At 42.1% G+C, this 18,870-nt stretch overlaps 1 protein-coding gene and 1 long non-coding RNA gene across 3 annotated transcripts; both read left to right on the forward strand.

Annotated features, from left to right (window-relative positions):
• The first annotated feature begins 1,136 nt into the window (after positions 1–1,136).
• Positions 1,137–12,310, forward strand: RRAGC (Ras related GTP binding C). 2 transcript variants are annotated; one of them, XM_023940998.2, is made up of 7 exons: positions 1,137–1,428; positions 4,832–5,035; positions 5,745–5,944; positions 6,785–6,899; positions 8,330–8,472; positions 9,699–9,847; positions 10,379–12,310. In XM_023940998.2, exons 1-7 carry the CDS (start codon positions 1,162–1,164, stop codon positions 10,528–10,530), a joined length of 1,230 nt encoding a protein of 409 aa, XP_023796766.2. In that variant the 5' UTR covers positions 1,137–1,161; the 3' UTR covers positions 10,531–12,310. The 2 variants fall into 2 exon arrangements, with proteins under 2 accessions (XP_023796766.2, XP_086719738.1); XM_086863612.1 differs by lacking the exon at positions 10,379–12,310 and having other exon boundaries at positions 9,513–9,735.
• Positions 12,311–13,823: 1,513 nt separating this feature from the next.
• On the forward strand, positions 13,824–14,980 carry LOC147649256 (uncharacterized). Its single transcript, XR_015279347.1, has 2 exons — positions 13,824–14,055; positions 14,517–14,980. It is a non-coding gene; the product is annotated as an uncharacterized LOC147649256 (long non-coding RNA).
• The last annotated feature ends 3,890 nt before the right edge of the window (positions 14,981–18,870 follow it).

The raw sequence follows: 18,870 nt of genomic DNA on the forward strand, positions 1-18,870 counted from the left end.
TAGTCTGCAAAACCCCCCTTAAAAATAAGGAAGTTAAACTATCTTGAAAATGCGGTAGGATAGATCAGAACTTTGTTAGTCATTGTGATCAAGGGCTAGTGAATGTAATAATTGCTTACCTTACTATTGTATATATTGACTTGAGACCAGAAGAGAGGTAAAATGAGGGGAAAATACTGTTTTAAGTCTCTAAAGCATTAATTAGGAAACAACCACCCTGAACCAACAAACCAACGCCAAACAAGAAAAGCAAAAAAAAATTTCCCCAACCTCTGGAACAAAGGGCAGATGAAATCTCCCTTGAATGTAACATAGAGCATTAAGTTGCACCAGGTGGAAGTAGGGAGAGGGTAATGCTGTGGGAAAGGTATTGTCCGGCTGAATGTGTTTTTAAATGACTGTCATGTCCTGCCAAAGAAGCAGCACGGCAGGTCAAGGTGTTGGTCAAGCCATCACAGGGCATGGACTCCCGGCTTGAGCTGTCGGGTGCCAGGGAAGTAACGCAAACATCCAGTTTTCATGACTCTATTAGCTTCCCTCTGAAAGCACTTGGATGTTGCGAACCTTGAATTAGGATTGCGACGAAATAACAAATATTTGTTAAAACTTCAGCTCAGTGCCTGCTTGCACCAGGGCTGCTAGAAGAAAATTAATGACAGTGTCTAATGAAGAGTATTTCTTCACAAGGTAACGTTTTGTTACGGGCCGGCTGCCGGCTGTGTTTGCGCCTGGAGGGGCGGGACGTGCGGCCTCGCTCCGGGGCTGCGATGGGCCGCGCGCTCCGCCCGGGGCCGCGCGCTCCGCCCGGGGCCGCGCGCTCCGCCCGGGGCCGCGCGCTCCGCCCGGGGCCGCGCGCTCCGCCCGGGGCCGCGCGCTCCGCCCGGGGCCGCGCGCTCCGCCCGGGGCCGCGCGCTCCGCCCGGGGCCGCGCGCTCCGCCCCTCCCGCTCACGTGCGGCGGCGCCGTCAGGTGACTCGGGTCGTCTGACCGGAGCCTTCCTACCTCGCTGGCCGGCCGGGCCAATCGGCGGCGCGGAGCCTGCCAGCGGCCAATCCGGGCCGGGCTGGGCCGGGGCGGGCTGGGCTGGGCTGGGCTGGGCTGGGCCGGGCGAGCAGAAGGAGGCCCCGGGACGGGCGCTGGCGGGCGGCGGGCTCGGGCGGACATGGCGCTGCAGTTCGGCGGGGCGGGCGCGCCAGGCACAGCCGAGGAGCCGGCGCTGGTTGGGGGGAGCTTCGGGGCTGCGGACTCGTTCCCCAAGGACTTCGGCTACGGGGAGGAGGAGGAGGAGGCGGAGCTGGAGGGAGGCCCGGGGCCCGGTGGGCCCGGGGGCGGCGCGGGCGGGCCTGGCGGCGGCGCGGGCGGGGCAGACTCCAAGCCGCGGATTCTCCTCATGGGGCTGCGGCGCAGCGGGAAGTCTTCCATCCAGAAGGTGAGGGGCAGCCGGCGGCTCCCCGCCTCTGCCTGCCGCGCTGCCTCTCCGGCGCCGAGCTGGTTCTCCCTGCTGTGCTGCTGTTCGGGCAATTTCTACTTTTTATTGTGGGCCCAAGTGGCGAAGTTGGAGCGACGGGAGCCTCCTGCTTAAAGACGTTTACTTTCCAGAATGGACTCTGATCATCTGCCCTAGAGAGGAAGGTTGTGTAGCATAGGTCGTAGCGCTTGTATTTCTTCACTTTTAAAGCTTCAGAAGTAAAAAGTGAAGATACCGGTGTGAAATTTATCACGAGGTGTTTTCTTACGTGGTGCAGGTGTGTGGTATTTAGCTAGTGCTTCCACTGGGAAGAAGATTGGAGCTGTTGTGCTGCCCTTTGATGCTTTGAAGGAGACTTCTGCTTTTGTGCGAGTAGAAAGACAGCCTCTCGTTTTCTTTAGTTTGCTGGACGGACTAACCGAGAGTCACTTGTCAGGGAGGAAATACAGCAGTTCCGGTGCCTTAGGTTTGTTGGTGGCTTTGTGAAGTCACTAGTGCTTCTTAATAAAAATAAGACAAAACTAAATTTTCATTTGCCACGTAGCTCAGTAGAATTGTAGCACTCAGAACAATCTTTGCTCCTCAGTGCGAATTTTATGTTTGCAGTCCCTCTTGTGAACTTTTCAGGTGGTGTTTTTATGGGAAGATGTTACTAGTGAAATTCGTGAGTCAGCACTAGACTTAAGGGCCTCAAATTTGTTTCAGATGCAAGTGTGAAAACCTGCAGAGATTTCTATAAAGGTTTTGTGCAGAGAAGCCTTTTTGGACATTGCAGTGTAGCAGGTATGCATCTGCTTCTTTTAGCAATCTTGTGCAGACTGCTTGGTAATCCATAGAGTGCAGTAAAGCAATGAGTTCTAAGATAATTTCAGACTGTTAGTGAGAAATCTTTTCCATTGTGCTATGCTGAAATACAGTGGTAGACTGGACTGTTGTTGCTTTTTAGCCTTAGCAGTTATTTCTCATTATTTAGGTCAAATGCTCCCACTGTATGTGCAAATGTACTGCTTTCACTGAAAGCCTTTTTCCATTTCTTTTAGTCATGTGAATGGTATTCGTTGTAGACTCTTATTAGAGATCTTATTGTATTATCCACTTCTGGAAAAAACTGACCCCTAAAAGCTAGAGGAAGACAGTAACTCCAAATTGGAGATAGATTTTAAGAAATTACAAGTCTCTTTATAGATGTAGCTTTTGGACTTTTTTTATGGCCAGGATTGGTAGTCTGCAATTCTTTGTGGGTCTATTCCAGTAGTTGTATAGGAAAAGAATATTATCATGTTGAATATGGAATTAGAGGACGTAGAATTTATCTTTTGCTAATCTTACTTAGGAATTGGAGGCTGTGATTCTGGTACCTAGGAGCTCATTGTGATGCTGCCTGAGCAAACTCTAATATTAATCAAGAAATTTCTTATTAAACAATGTTCCTGCTCTTAAATCTAATTTGACAATAGTCATAACCAGACCAAACCCTTCTGTCTGGACACTAGCTGTTGATCCCCTTGTCAGAAAGTAGCGGTATATGCAAAATAAACACGGTATTGGGGAAAGCATTGGCTTTGTGATTATCTAAAAATTTCTGTGAAAAACATGAATTACTAAATAATTTTATGCTTCTACTGAGAGACATATTGACAAGAAAAAGCCATGGTTCTAGGGAGGGACTCTTTTTTCCCCTTTGGTCAATTGTATTTGGTCACCAGTATTTTCTATGCTGGTGTAACCTATGAATATTCATTAGCAAATTGTAGATAGATTTTGGGAATGTGGTGTTTACTTCGGTTCATAAACAAATTTTTGTGCAGACTTGCATAACTGGACTTACTGTACTGATGTAATAGGAAACTGGAAAGAGTTCAGGTGGAGAACATCAATCTGATGAAGTGTGCTATTTTGGGAAAAAAGGAAAAAGGAGGTGACAATGTTGCTTCCCAGACACTTATCAGCTTTAAATTGAATTTACTAATTCTGTCCTGCTCTTGTGGGAGGAGTTCCAAAAGAAATGTTAATTTCAGAATACTTTAAAAGTATGCTGCAAACCTGGAAGAATGCAGTACAGCTGCTATGTATCTAGAACTATTCTTACTTCTCCATGCAAATGTCCTGCTGTTTAAAACCTCATTTAGACCCTGGCCTCTTAAGATGTTTGGCCCAAGGAAATAAATTCTTTCCCTCAGCCTTAAAAACCTAGGCTGAAATAATACTTTGAACCTCACTAAACTTTACTGGGTGTGGAGCTGTTTGTCTTGCAGGTTATTTGAGTTTGTGCATCAGATCCCTAATGGATGACTTCTGTAACTGTATGAAACACTTGAAGAAACCAAAATTACCAAGTTTACAGTGCCTATTGTGAAGTTTTTAGGTTTACCAAGTGCTGTATATGAAAATCCTTTATTCTTTGCAGTCCCAGTGTGTGACTGCATTATTTGGAGTACGTTGTTTGGAGTAACTTTGATATTGTCTAGTTGGGTTGCATTAGCACAGCGTTCTCTGTTGACACTGTTTTTGCAACAGACTGCTTTTGCTGGTTCTGTAAAAGGAAGGGCTAAAATCCCAGTGGGGCTTTTTGTATTCTAGCAATGAGCATGTTTGTCATCCTGCAGCTAAACTGTTTTTACCGTCTAGTGTGAAATCCTTCATCCTTTCTTTAGTGAACTTTCACAGGAAGTTCCACCTACGTATGAAGAATTGCTTATTTACTGTGTGGATGCCTGAGCCTTGGAACAGGCTGCCCAGGGAGGGTGGATCAGATGACCCCACTGTGCTCTTTCCAAGCTTACCCATTCTGTGATTGTCTACTCAAAAGGAGTTGTGAATAGATGACAAACTACCTAGCTGTTTGGATCTCTGAGATGTTATTTCTGTATGCTCCTTCTGTAGTTTAGGATCCATCTGATTTTATTGTGTTTTAACACTTGACACCAGACTAAAAGCGAAGTTCCCTTTAGGAATTTCTAAGACTGGAAAGGAAAGGTTCTTAAAAGCTTGCAGTTATTTAATTGACTTTGTATCAGGTCTGAATATAATAGAATTTGAAAACACAGTGCTAGCATTGCAGGGAAAGAAAGAAAGAAAAAGAAAGAGAAAGAAAGAAAAAAAAAAACCCTAAAAAACTTGGATGTCTGTGTCTTCAGCCAGTAGTGTTATTTGGACTTGTGAAAATGTTCAACTGTGTTCAGTTGCTTGGTTCTTTTAGAGGATAGGTAATTTCCTTAGTTAATGCAGGAAGCTGTCTATCTACCAAAAGAAAGCTGTACATTTTAGAACGGATAAACCTATTTGTAGAATTAAAGTCACAAATCTTTCACTAATTTCTTTTAATAAGGTAAAATCTACACTATTATTTGTGTTCTTTTAACAGGTGGTGTTTCACAAAATGTCTCCCAATGAGACTCTGTTCTTGGAAAGTACCAACAAAATCTACAAGGATGATATTTCCAACAGTTCATTTGTAAACTTCCAAATATGGGATTTTCCTGGACAGATGGACTTTTTTGATCCAACATTTGATTATGAGATGATCTTCAGAGGAACAGGTGCTCTAATATATGTTATTGATGCCCAGGTAAATACAAATCACAAGGAAGTTTTATTTTTGCTTTTTGTGCGAAAGGAATGATTGAGAGGCCAGTAATTTATCTTTTTAGATAAATTCATAAGGTTTCTGCTGTGTATGGAGAGATACATTGGCAATCTGACTTCTGGTGTGTGGTTTTATTTTGATGAAGTGACTGGACATATGGTACTGGTGGAGAGAGTGGAAAAGGGCTCGTACTCTGAACTGAGATGCTTTGTAATAACAGCGAGAAGCTGCTCGCCTAGATGGTCTGAATTATCCCTCCTGTTATTCTGGAGTTCAACTAATAACAGCACACTTCTGACCTCAGTTTCTAGTGTTGGTACCACTGGGTATCTGGTAGCTTCTAATAAACCTAGGAATTGCACCATGGGATGTTACCAGGTTGTTAGGACCATCTTGGATGTGATCTTGGAGATCTTGGAGATCACTGCTGTCTTGTGCTGGAGTTGAAGTGTGACCCACCTTTTGCTCTGAAGGTTTTGTGTAGCTGAGCCTCTTATAGCTGATGAAACTTAATTGGCATAAAGAATCTAAACTGCTTGGATTTATGACACATCAAGGTATTCTCTTCTCCCATAGCTCTGTTTAGTCACAGAAGTGAAGTTCTTGCACTGAAATATATTGTCTTTGTGCAGAATGGAATAGTTATGAGGCAGAAACTTTGTCATTCACTCCTGCCAAAACTGATTTACAGGATGACTACATGGAAGCTTTAACAAGACTCCACATTACAGTTTCAAAAGCCTACAAGGTCAACCCAGAAATGAACTTTGAAGTTTTTATTCATAAAGTTGATGGTTTATCAGATGACCATAAAATAGAAACTCAGAGGGATATTCATCAGAGGGCTAATGATGATCTTACAGATGCTGGGCTTGAAAAACTTCACCTTAGGTGAGTTAAAGACTCTGGCATATGTGATTCATACTGTTGCTGATATGCATACAGATTAAAGGCTTTTAGATGTAATACTACTGGAGCGAGGTCTGGGTAGTTTAATATTGAACCAACTTGTATTAACACAAGATACACTGCTGAATTTATGGACGAACCTCAGCTGTTAGGTTGACTGAAAAAGAGGCAGGTTACTGTATCAGATTCCAATCCCAGATTTATCCATACTAGGTGAGAATTGAAAGTCTTTCTCATTCAGTGTAACAGATTTGTAACAAATTTGCACACATCGGCTGGAGGGGCGGGGAAAAGAGAGGGGAACCTCTCTGCCTTCTAATCCTGACTTGCGCTGGCTTTTCCCTGTGATTAGTGTCATTGGTTCTAAAAGCTTAATCTGTTACTTGAGATTTGGCTCATTTTTAAGGTATCTTCTACAAACACCTTTAAAACAAGCTATCTTTTCTCTGGTTTTGTTGTTATTTTGATTCTTGTGGAGCCAGTTACTATGTTACTGTGAAAAAAGTGGAAGGCTGGGAATGGGACTGGAAGAAATCTAATTAAGCATTTTTACACCTTTGTGATAAGTATTCTCTGGGCTAAGTGTGTTCTAACTGTTCAAATTTGGTCTCTCATCTCTTGAGGATGGGGAAAATCTGTTTCTAGCTGCTCAGAACTTAGATTCTTTGTGCAATGTCCAGATATATTTGTGATATAGGCATCCCAAACAAAATAGCAGGTCTGAATGTTAGAAAACAACTTCAACATTTCTATTGCAATTCTGAAATACTCTTGAATCTTCTTTTTCTTTTTTTCTTTCTTTGCTCTCCCTCCTCATCTCAGCTTTTATTTGACCAGTATCTATGACCATTCAATATTTGAAGCCTTCAGTAAAGTGGTACAGAAGCTCATTCCACAGCTGCCAACCCTGGAAAATCTACTTAATATCTTCATATCAGTAAGTGTTCATCTAAGAGAACTTTGAATGAAATATGCAGAATGGTAAAGCAAGTTCTTCTGCTAAAGATGGCTGGCTAGATTTGGGTAGTACTCATGTAGGTGTACTCTGCTGACCTGGTTTTCTATATTAAAAGCTCTTCACCACAGTTAAATTGTACTGGTGTGTGCTTTGCGGGGTTTCTCTAAATATTGACAAAGTGTAGTTTGCCTGGTTATAACAGCTGATGGAAGTTTCCTGCCAGCAGAGTATACTGATTACTTTGCTAAGGCAAATGTAGCAATACTGGCAAGAGATTTTTTTGATAATATGAACTTGGCCTTGGACTTAGCTGTTTATTTCATATGACCTGTGAGACTTTTGTCCTTATTCTTTTAGTGTTTGCATTCCTTATGGAATTAGTGTCATAGAAATTTGCTGCTCTTTACTATTAATCAAACAAAAATATCACCCTAGAGACAAGACCGTTTCATTTAAGCTGTGAGGCTGTTGCAGGCATGCAGAACAGAGATAAAAACATTTCTATCCAGGAGGAGCTGTGCATTTAGACATGTCACCCCATGCTACCATATAATGCTTGTTTGGTAGAGGACTGTTTGTAATAACCTGGCCCAGTGGATAAAGGGGATGTTGACCTTGCTCAGTGCCATGAGGATGTGGAGTGTAATCCTGATGCCAGAAGGGTTGTGTGGATGTCCTCAGGACACTGTCCTGGCTATTCAGGCTAGCTAGGAAGAGATAAGGAATGCTTCAGGTGCATAAATAGGAAAAAAAGCTTTGCCAGTAGTGTATTTGTGGTAAATTGAACCATAGAAGGCTTCTGAACTTTGTATGAGCATATGCAGTTCACCAAAGTGCTCAGTTACAAATGGCACTGTGATTTTCCATAGTCATTATGTGGTACTTTCCATGGATTTTTAACTTCAGAAGCTGACTTAGCTACTCTGTGTGTAAAACTGCTTGGCAGTTCATGCAGAAGCTGAACTGCCAAGATACTATAAGCATAAAATTTAAGAGTCAGCATATTACTATGAAATATCTCATCTCTGAGCCCAGTCCCTTAGTGGGATGTGAATTATGGCTCTTCCAGTGTTAATAGAAACACAGAAAAGGTAAATTGCTGAATATGGATTCTGGAAGCATAGTAAAATGTAACCTTAATAATGATTAGTTAAATATAAACTGAAAAGAATTGTAACAGTCCCTAGCTTTATTTTTGTCAGCTATGTGATGTTTATATGTACTATGGCAACAATGGTATTGTATTTATAAAGTATATGCTCTAAATCTTGAATCTGTCTTAAGCCTCTAAATTGCTTATATTTAAACCATTTTCTGCTACTAAGAATGTGAAAATGTATGAATTCTACATGAGATTTTAAAAATGCAGTTATTTTAAAAATTAATCTGAATTCTTTCTCTTTCTGAAGAATTCAGGCATTGAAAAAGCTTTTCTCTTCGATGTAGTCAGCAAAATCTACATTGCAACAGACAGTTCCCCTGTGGACATGCAGTCATATGAGTTGTGCTGTGACATGATTGATGTAGTGATAGATGTTTCCTGTATATATGGGTAAGTGGTGAACACTCTTAGGGAAAAAAAAAAGTCCTCAGAAGGTGTAGAATAGGCTGAAAACTGTGCATTTGGTGCTGGCTTTGTCATGCAGCAAAATGCTATCAATTTGTTTTAGAGCACATTGGTTCTGTGAGTAACTAAAATAAATCCAAATGATTTGGCAGCATTTTTACTTGGTTTGTTTCCCTCCAGTCATGGCCCTACAGTTATCTGATATTTGTAGAAATTGTTTCATGTAAAATCTGAATACTGCTGTGTCTTGTTTGGCATGGTGGATGCAAGTACATAAATACCTGCAAATAACTGGGGTCAGTCTCGTGCCATAAGTGTAACTTGCAGTGACATTGTTTTGAGACTTGCTGCAGTCTGAACAAAATAATATTTGTGAGCTCAACTCATCTCCTCCTTTCTATGAGGGATGCTTATAGTGCTTATATTTCACAATTTACAGCAGGATTATACTTCCCACTGGACTTCTGAAGTGGTTCTGAAGAAGTGCTAACTTACCTTAGAACTTAACTTACCTTAGAATTTAACTTATGTTAATCTTTGTGATTATAGCCTAGAAAATGCAGTGCTACCAAGAAAGTACCACAGCATTTAATGGTCTGTCTCCTGATGGGTTGATCCATCCCTGATCCAGGGTTGTGTAACTGTTTGGTTTGGGGTTTTTCTTCAGGAGTGCTTACAAGTAACTTGTGATACATCATTTGTGTCTATAGTAATTTAACTAACACTAATAACTTGGAGATAGAAAACATCATCCTCATCTCTTCTTGTAAATGCAGGCTGGTTTAGCTTAAGACCAAAATGTGTCCTGCTCCATGTTGCATCCTCTGCCCCAGCCTCACTAATTAAGCCTTTGTATTAATTTACCAGAAGTAATTCCACTGAGATGGCACTCCATTGACACCAAAAGAATTCACACTGGTAGCTTGTTCTTCTCTGCTCATCTATGATAGAGAGTATCTAATAAAGTCTAATCTAATAAAACATCTATAAAGACAGTATCTAATGAAAGCCTCTGCTCTGTTTAGGTCTGGCTTTCCTGAGAAACTTAAGGTCTTACTCACTGATAGTATTAAGACCTGCATTGCAGGTTCTCCATTTGCTTAGTTCAGTGTGAGTAATATTCTTCTAACTGCATTTGACAGCTATTTGCCTTGGAAGTTAAATATGTATGCCTATTAGATTATGCCTTGTGTTAACTTGTTCTTTTTTAGGTTAAAAGAAGATGGCACTGGAAGTGCTTATGATAAAGAGTCAATGGCAATTATCAAGCTCAATAACACAACAGTCCTGTACTTAAAGGAAGTAACAAAGTTTTTGGCATTAGTTTGCATTCTTAGAGAAGAGAGTTTTGAGCGCAAAGGTAAGAAGTTCCCTGCTATTGAAAAGCTTTTATCTAGTATTTTTTTATCAGCTGTAAAATATTAATATGACTTTTCAAGTCACCTTGATTTTTGTGTGACTAAATTTGTGTAGTTTCTTAGAGGAGGAATTTTTTTATTTCTTGGAGATGGATATAATGAGGTCATATTTTCAAATTTGTGAATCATCACTTTAATCACTGTCCTCCTGCCAAAATGACTTGTGTAGCTGACGTGAGCTGTGTCTCTACCATCTGTTCTAGTGGAATCAGTAGTCCCTTTACCTACTGTTTGATCATCAATATACTCCTTGCATTCCAAATGAGTACCTTTTTATCACAAACTGAGACAGTCCAAACAAATACTAGCAAAATAAATGTCCAAATAAATACTTAGCATCATATACTAAATCTTCTGTGTCCAAGTTTATACTGAATAAGTAGCAGAATACCTACTGGTTAAATTTTATATTGATTTTGAAGCTCTGTTTATAAATATGCCAATTTGAACACAGTTTTTCCTCTCCTTGACAGGTTTGATAGACTACAATTTTCATTGCTTCCGCAAAGCCATTCATGAAGTTTTTGAAGTAGGTGTTGCCTCCCACAGGATCTGCAACCATCAATCAAGCACCTCAAATATGAAAGCAGTGACTCACAATGGCACACCTAGGAATGCAGTCTAGAGGAAAGCTAAAGACCTTGGATAGACTTGTCAGCTCTTCACTCCAAAGTTTTGTGGAACAAGAGAAGAGTAGTCTGAAAGCCTGAAGTATGTTTCAGAGGAGAGAGGTCCTAACTGTGGAACAGCAGATTGTAACTTGTATTGGGCAACTGAAACTACTGTGAAAATACTTTGAGGCCAGTGGAGTTAGAAATGCCAGTTTGAATTCAGCTGTGTTGCAAATGCAGTAGGTTTTCAGTTTGGAGTCCTCTTTTAACAGCCTGTGTCTGACTGATTGCCTGGTCAAAACTTACAAACAATTGAGTTGGGTTTTGTGTGAAACACTGAACAGTCACTTACTTGCTTAATTTTTTAAATTTTTGTTTAAATTAATCTGTAGAATATTCTCTTTTGTTTAAGTTTACCTCCTGTCATGCAAAAACAAAATTGGTGTTATTAAGGCTTGTGAAACTCAGGCTTTTTGCTTGCTGAGGCTGGTCTCACAAATCATTCCATTAAGTAGTTCTTGTTCTTGCTGGTGTGCTCATAGTTCTCATGAATTCTGTGCTTGTTAAGTGGATGCAAGATAGAGAGCCCTGTTCTAGTGATCATGTGTTTGTTTAGAGAACTGACCTGGAGCTTCATTTTAAGAGATAGTGATACTTTGCTTTCAGACCACACTTCTTGGTATGTCCTCTTTGATGGAAGGAAAGGATTAAAAGCAGAAATAAACTACCTGCTCTCTTTTGCAAAAACATGGATGTCATAAATCTGTGTGATTAATCCTATTCATGAAACAACTGCATGGCTAACTAAACTGAAATATCTGCCATCTGTTGGAATAAAGCAGCCACTTTCAGCTATTCCCAAGCAAAGAAAAGACAAAGTTACTGAGTTTTGATGTTGGATCTTTTTCCACTCTCTGACTGATAATCAAGACAATTCCTAGCAAAACGTGAGGGTGTTATCTGTGCATGGCAATTAAGTTCACTGTGCCATAATTTACTAATAGTACTGGACTTTGAAAGTACATTGATTCTGTACTATGACAAACACCCTCTTGTTTGTCGCTGTGCAATCTGACTAGAATAGGGGTTTTTCTGATTTTGTAAATTCTGCTGACTTTCATACTGTGGGCAGTATATGTAAATTCTTTAATTTATTTGTATTAGTACTGCAAATGTCATTCTGTACACCAGCCTTGCTGTGCAGGAAGCCCAGCCACTGGCCCATAAAGACCTTGCCTCCTTTTACCTGTCCCTATGTGTGTATAGGTGTTGCAAAGCCATTGGACCAACTCTACAAGTCCCACTATAAAAGTTTCTGCAGGAAGAATTAATTGAAGTGATCTCTGCAAGTGGTGTATTTATGTGGTCAGAAATAACCATGGGACTGCTTCTGTGCTTATAGTATGAACTTCCACTGATCTATGTAAAAATGAATATACATGCATTAACATTGGAGTGTATGCACATACTGTGTAAATGGGTTTTTTACAGCAGGAAACTGGAATTCAAGCGCTCTAGGTCTGTTCTCTTAAATCTAGGCTGAGTCCCTTTTTGCTAATGGAACTGCAGAGCTTTTTTTAAGGAAGTGCTGCAGGCTCCTAAGATTGGGTTCTGTAGTTTTCAAGCACTATCAGTTCAAATTCTGAAGGTAAGAGATGTAATTGGCAAAATAACAGGAAGAAAGAATCCCCATTTGTGCAGTGAGTTTTCCATGTTCTAAGTACATGCGTATGTTCTCTTTCTTTTCACCCACTACAGGATTTTGTGCTAATAAAATGAAATCAAAAAGTCAAACTGTAACACTATTGTTTTTGCTTGTCTTTATAGACAAAAGTCTATAAAGGCCTGTGTGGTTAAGCAAACTTTGAAAAGCCATGTTATCTTTATGGTATACTTAAAAAAAGGTTTAATACCACATTCCCATTTAGTCAGCCTTAGCTTTCATCTTAATTAAAAGCTGACTCAGAATTGAATACTCAATTTTCAGGTGATGACGCTAGACAGTACAGGCATACAAATGATGGGATGACTTGTCCTTTTCATTTACAGAGAGCTTTAGATTGTGTTCTGAACTTCTGTCTTGTGGTGTGCATGTTGTGGTGGCTTTCTGTGTTTTGATTTGTTGTGGGTTTTTTGGTCATTTACCTTTTTCTTGGATAGTTGCACCTACTAAAGGTAAACGGTGGCATCTCAAAAAATAATACTGCCATTTTCACTATTACCTGCACAATATTAGCTCTAAAATTTAAATTTGTCTCTAGCAAGGAGTACAGTATTTCTTTAGTTTACTGAACTAAGTCAGATGCTGCTATACAAGGAGAGTGTTAATAACCTGTTGTTGCTTTAGTGAGACATTTTATGGTTCCGGGGAGGAGGAAGGATTGTTTTCTTCCTTGTGCAGGAACTTCTCTCTTTCCTGTGCTGACCTGCTGCAGGGAGAGATCCTATTAGAGAAGAGGGAAGGCAGTATCACAGTATCTCCAATAAAAGCATTGAACTTGTAGAGGAAACCATCAATTTGGGCTTCACTTTTCTGCCTTTTTTTTTCTGTTTTTCTTCCTCTGAACCTGTAGTGGTGTGGGTGTTCTGTGATCTTTTTTTGCAAACCGTGTGCTTTTAAGAACGGTGCTCACAGGGGAGGGCACAGGCAAAGTGGTAACCCATCTGCTCGGAGAAGGAATAAAGTTTATTTCTGTTGAAGAATAAAGCAGTCCCTTGCAAGGTACCTTTCAAAGCTTTGCACTGTTGGGCACCGGGCGTTGCTGTTGCTTGGCTGAATTTCCCCTTGGCAACTACGCCAGGCATGGGAAGAGGGGACAGAGTAATCCAAGGCAGTACCTCTGCTTGGATTACCTATCTCTGAAGGTGTAAATAGGCGCATCCTTTGGCTGGAAGACACAGCCAAAACTCGTTGTGTCTTGTTGCGCAGTTCGGCTCAGCTCAGCTCGGTTCCTGCTGCTGCAGGGCGGGTCCGGGCGGGCTCGGGGAGGGCTCGGGCGGGCTCGGGGCGGGTCCGGGAGGGCTCGGGCGGGCTCGGGGAGGGTCCGGGCGGGCTCGGGGAGGGTCCGGGCGGGCTCGGGGAGGGTCCGGGCGGGCTCGGGGAGGGTCCGGGCGGGCTCGGGGCGCGTCCGGGAGGGCTCGGGCGGGCTCGGGGAGGGTTCGGGCGGGCTCGGGGAGGGTTCGGGCGGGCTCGGGGCGGGTCCGGGCGGGCTCGGGGCGGGTCCGGGCGGGCTCGGGGCCGGCTCGGGCCAGGCTCGGGGCCGGTTCGGGCGGGCTCGGGGCCGGTTCGGGCGGGCTCGGGGCCGGTTCGGGCCAGGCTCGGGGCCGGTTCGGGCGGGCTCCGGGCGGCCAAAGGCGGTCACGGCCGAGCTGAGGCGGCCCGAGGTGCCGGGGCTGGGGCTGCGCGGTGTCGGGAGATGTCGGCCGGCTGTGTGTGCGTGGTGTTTTCTCGTTCAGGAAGGACTTTGTGTTCCCTTCGGGGGCGGAATAGGGGGTTTGTTTTGGGCTTGGAGCACCCGCTCGCGGTAGACGGCGCTCTGGTAATGTGTCTGCGAGAAGATTTTAAGAAATGGGTTTCCACTGTTCCTGGGCACATGGCCATCCTTCCCTTCCCTTCCCTTCCCTTCCCTTCCCTTCCCTTCCCTTCCCTTCCCTTCCCTTCCCTTCCCTTCCCTTCCCTTCCCTTCCCTTCCCTTCCCTTCCCTTCCCTTCCCTTCCCTTCCCTTCCCTTCCCTTCCCTTCCCTTCCCTTCCCTTCCCTTCCCTTCCCTTCCCTTCCCTTCCCTTCCCTTCCCTTCCCTTCCCTTCCCTTCCCTTCCCTTCCCTTCCCTTCCCTTCCCTTCCCTTCCCTTCCCTTCCCTTCCCTTCCCTTCCCTTCCCTTCCCTTCCCCTCCCCTCCCCTCCCTTAAAAAAGGAGTTCTAGAGGTGACTTTTCTGAATACTGGCAGTTTTTTTGTGATTTACATTTGGTAAAATTCTCTTGCACTGTCTGTATAAACAAGCTGGAAGCTGAAGCTCAAGGGATACTGATTAAGTTTGCTTGTGATGGTAAAGTTGGAGGAGATGTCAGCTCCCTCGAAGGCAGCGACCCTGCAGCAAGACCGTGACAAATTAGATTTGGGGCAGTCACCAACTCTGTGAAACCAAGGAAGTGTCGGATTTTGCAGCTGGGAGGGGTGACAGCGGTGTCTGGACACACCCCAGTCAACAAGAGGCTGAAGAGAGTCATGGGCAGTGAAAATTGCTGTCTCAAAATATATGGTTAAATCTGTAACTACCTAACAAACTGTTTTTAAAACCTTTTACCCTATGACATAACAAAGATAAAGGGAATTATGTTAATTCCCTGTTTTTATGTCACTTAGGGGCAAATAAAAGAGAAGCTTTTTTCTTCCAGTCTGTCCACACGTTGCTTGACTTTGATTTTTACAATAAAGTTTTTATTTTAAAATCCCCCACCCTCAGATATCCTTGAGACTGCTAACTGATTATTCTTTATCTGAAATCTGTAAGAGAAAGTCAAAGAGGAAATATTTGCATTTATGAGCCTATCAATTGCAAGTGTTTTGAAATATTGATAATTTTTCGTTTCCATTGAAAGCAAGGGAAAATCTCATTTCTCCATATACACATATATCCTTTGATACATTTTCTATATATGCTATTTGATATAAATACTGACATTAGTGGCTCTTGAAAAATGACACTGTGTAGAGCAAAGGTCATATTACAATTTGGAGCTACTGAGTGATGGGCAGATGGGTTTTGATCCCTTTGCAGGATGATCTAAATGTTAAACAGACAATTATTGTGACACTGTCTTGGTCTGAGCTTGCCATTTCAGTTCATGGTGCACTATTTTTAAAATACTGTTCAAAGACTGATAAAAGATCAAGGAAAAAAATAACCAATGGCAAAACCAGAACAACAGAGGAACCTCTAAAAGAATACATTTAAAATGAAAGAATTTATTTTTAAAAAATATTCATGGGGAATATCTATCTTTCTCTTGTCATCCTAGTACAAGTACACACTTTATCAGATTGAGTGACTCTGTAGCAACCCACCACTGGCTGATAGATCCAAACCCCAACATTTATGGTTCCTGAGAGAGTTCAACTTCTTCCCAATAAATTATATAATTTAAATATATTTTAGTATTTTTAATTTTTAAATAATTAATTTAATTCTTAAATATATTTTAATAATAAAATTTTAAACTTTAGTCTGGAGGAGGTGTTTTACTTTTTATAGCTATATCACTGATGAAAAAAGCTGGTTGAAACTTGCAAAACCAGGGAAGATGTCATAATTAGAGGATCAGTGTAAAGAATCTTTTAAAGAATTGTTTTGGGTTTAATGCAAAGACTTTTTCTTGCTGGTGTCATTAAGGAATGGTGTGAAATGCCTCAGGTTCATCCAGAAATCCAGGGGATTAAGTACCTCAGTGTGAACAGTCTTCTGCAGACTTTTTAAACCGGTATACAGCAAAATTAAATATTCCTCCACTCCATGCACTCCCTTCTCCCCCCAGTTCTTGAGTGGCAGCTCAAGGCCTTTACTCCATATTGTGGAAATGACAAGAGAGGTAAGAGAATTTTCTTTGTGTTTATCTGTGTGCAATTAAACCAAAACCAGGTACCTGTAATGGGCTTAAGAGATGCCTGCAGTGTCACTATGATACATCAGGAACCTAGAAAATGAAACTAGCAGAAAGGAGATTGCTCCAGACAGAAAGAAAAGCATTACTGATTAATGATTTGTTTCATTCCACAATCTTCCTTTTCCCTAATCTGAATCAAAACTCTAGAAATATTTTTCTCTGTACTTTGTTCTGATAATTCTGAACTGATAATTTGGTTCTTCTGCACATTTTTCTTCATCCATAACACCAAAACAGCCAATCTATTAGAGCTTTCTCACTGCCAGGAGTAAACAGTAAGAATTATTCAGAATCCTTTCCCACTGTGCTGTAGTCTCCATATTTATTCTATTTTCTGAGGTATCAAGATATAACTAATTGCAAAGATGCTTTACTTGGAAATCACACTTCTCTTTCTTCCTGTGAAGGTTTTGTGAACTCTGATGGGCAGTATGGTGATAAATGCTGGTTTTCAATACTGCTGTGAGGAAGTGCTGCTACTTTAGCCACTTCTTGTGCTGTTTTCTTCTGTACCAGAGTCAATACAAGAGACAAAAATTATGAGTCCAGTACTGTAGGTAAGAAATAAGACAGAACTTCCATGTCTATCCCTAATTATGGATCAGTGCTTTTAATTTCTTAGACATCTGTGCCATATAGTGAAAATCATTTTGGTTTAGAAAAACCCATTCTTTCTGTATAAGCTATCATCTTAAAAGGAAAAGAATTGTCACTTTTGGGGTTTAGGGTTATTAATTAACTGACTCATGTTGAAATACCAAGTAATATTAAACTGCCTGCTGGGTTAAAGTAGTGTGGATCCATTTCATTCTTGCAGTGAGTGAATTGGTTGTTCAGTGCTCCCCTGTGATCTAAAGATATTTTATCTTCCATGCCCTCTAGATGGCTGTCTTGTTCTCTTTGGAAGAATATTACACAGAGTCTGGTAGAGCTGTAAGGGAGAAAGTTTCTCTAATTAGTCTCAGCTTTTATACATTTGTGTATTTACAAAACTTATATGACTATTGAAAACCTTCTGTGAACCACTGTTAGCTGGTATATCTTTTGCTTCTGGATAGAAAACTCATTTGTTTCAGAGAATTGAAAATATTTCCTAATAAACTTTCCATTCTATCAAAAAGCTGCTAATTTATTGCACAAGAAAAGTTATGTCAATGATAATATAATTGCCAAACAGCAACTTAATAAAACCACATCTTGAATCATCCATCAGCAGTGTGGAGTGAAAACTTCCTGAGGTTTTCAGTTCTTCCTTGTTAAAAAAAAAAAACCTGAAATTTTTGGTTCTTGAAGTCCTTCATTTATTTTGCTAGATAAGCTGCTTAGTGCAGGAAGGAGCGAGTCCAGTGTTTGCTACTCAGCTGACATCATTACCTGTAAGCAAAAAATCAATTTACAATGGGACCTAGGCAGAGAGGCATACGGATCTATTACCCAGATTGCTGAATTGTGATTGTCTTGGTTTGAAAGACAGGTCGAGGAAGGCAGAAACCTCTCTTGGAATGGGAAATACAACTCTCTTCCTTCTATATTCTTATCTCTTTGAATGATAATGCTCTCTGCAGGGGTGGGAGTGGGTCAGTCTACAGTGGTAGACTGGACTGTTGTTGCTTTTTAGCCTTAGCAGTTATTTCTCATTATTTAGGTCAAATGCTCCCACTGTACGTGCAAATGTACTGCTTTCACTGAAAGCCTTTTTCCATTTCTTTTAGTCATGTGAATGGTATTCGTTGTAGACTCTTATTAGAGATCTTATTGTATTATCCATTTCTGAACAAACCGAACCCTAAATCGCGTTTCTATCACTTCGTGCCAGGAGTGGGTCACACCCCAGGAGCAGGATGACCCCAGGTGCCACTAGAGCACTTCTCCAGGGCTTTTTTGGCTGTCAGTCTGCGCTCTGAGGAGCCAAGGACGAGAGGGAGATGTTTTGCATGGGATAACAGAGGATTTATTGCTCTGGGGAATCTTGGGGCAGAAGAGAGAAAATGCGAGTGTGCGACAGCTGAAATAGGGAGGTGGTTCAAAGGGAGCATCAGCTAATCAGAGATGTCCTGGGGAGGGTAAAAGGCAGGGTTCACAAAAACATCATCCACTGAGGGAGGTTAGGAGGGGAAATTGGGTCACACGGACTAATCAAACCTCGAAATTTAGGGGATTTCCCAAGTGGAATTCCAAGCATGTGGTGGGTGCAAGATAGGATAGACAGGGGACTCGGGGTGGATTGAGAGCGTGGGCTCAGAGGGAATTACTGGGACCAAAGCATCAACTTGGGCAATGACAGGACATGCCATTAACAGGGAACACTCTGCAGCAGCTTTCCCCCGAGGCAGCCGGGCAGGCCATGAAGGTCCCATCCTGAGAGTTGGGCTGTTCAGGTGTTCAAAGCCTCACCCGCAGCAAGGAGGAGCAGAAAGGGAGGAACTCCTCGGTGGCAGCCAATTCCCCCCGCAGCAGCACCAGCACCGCCTCCTCCTCCTCATCATTCTCCTCCTCCTCCTCCTCCTGTGGTTCGGAGAGCGAGAGAAAGCGAGGCAGAATCCCCCGGGATCTCTGCATTTCCCAAGAGAAAGCCCGGAGCCAGCTGCAGCCTCCCCTCATCTCGGCCACTTCTTTGGGCTCTCTTAAGTGTCCCCATCTCCATCTCTGAGGCAGCAAATAGGAGAAAATTCCCTGAGAGAAAGAAAGGAAAA

The sequence above is a fragment of the Cyanistes caeruleus genome, chromosome 26, assembly GCF_971803275.1.
Source record: "Cyanistes caeruleus chromosome 26, bCyaCae1.hap1.1, whole genome shotgun sequence".
NCBI lineage: Eukaryota > Metazoa > Chordata > Aves > Passeriformes > Paridae > Cyanistes > Cyanistes caeruleus.

What these genes read in the sequence shown, in the direction of transcription:
- RRAGC (XM_023940998.2), top strand. Translation starts at nt 1,162, where the DNA reads ATGGCGCTGCAGTTCGGCGGGGCGGGCGCGCCAGGCACAGCCGAGGAG. An exon ending in TACTTAATATCTTCATATCA is followed by an intron (nt 6,900 to 8,329) that starts GTAAGTGTTCAT and finishes CTCTTTCTGAAG; the next exon opens with AATTCAGGCATTGAAAAAGC. An exon ending in AGAGAGTTTTGAGCGCAAAG is followed by an intron (nt 9,848 to 10,378) that starts GTAAGAAGTTCC and finishes TCTCCTTGACAG; the next exon opens with GTTTGATAGACTACAATTTT.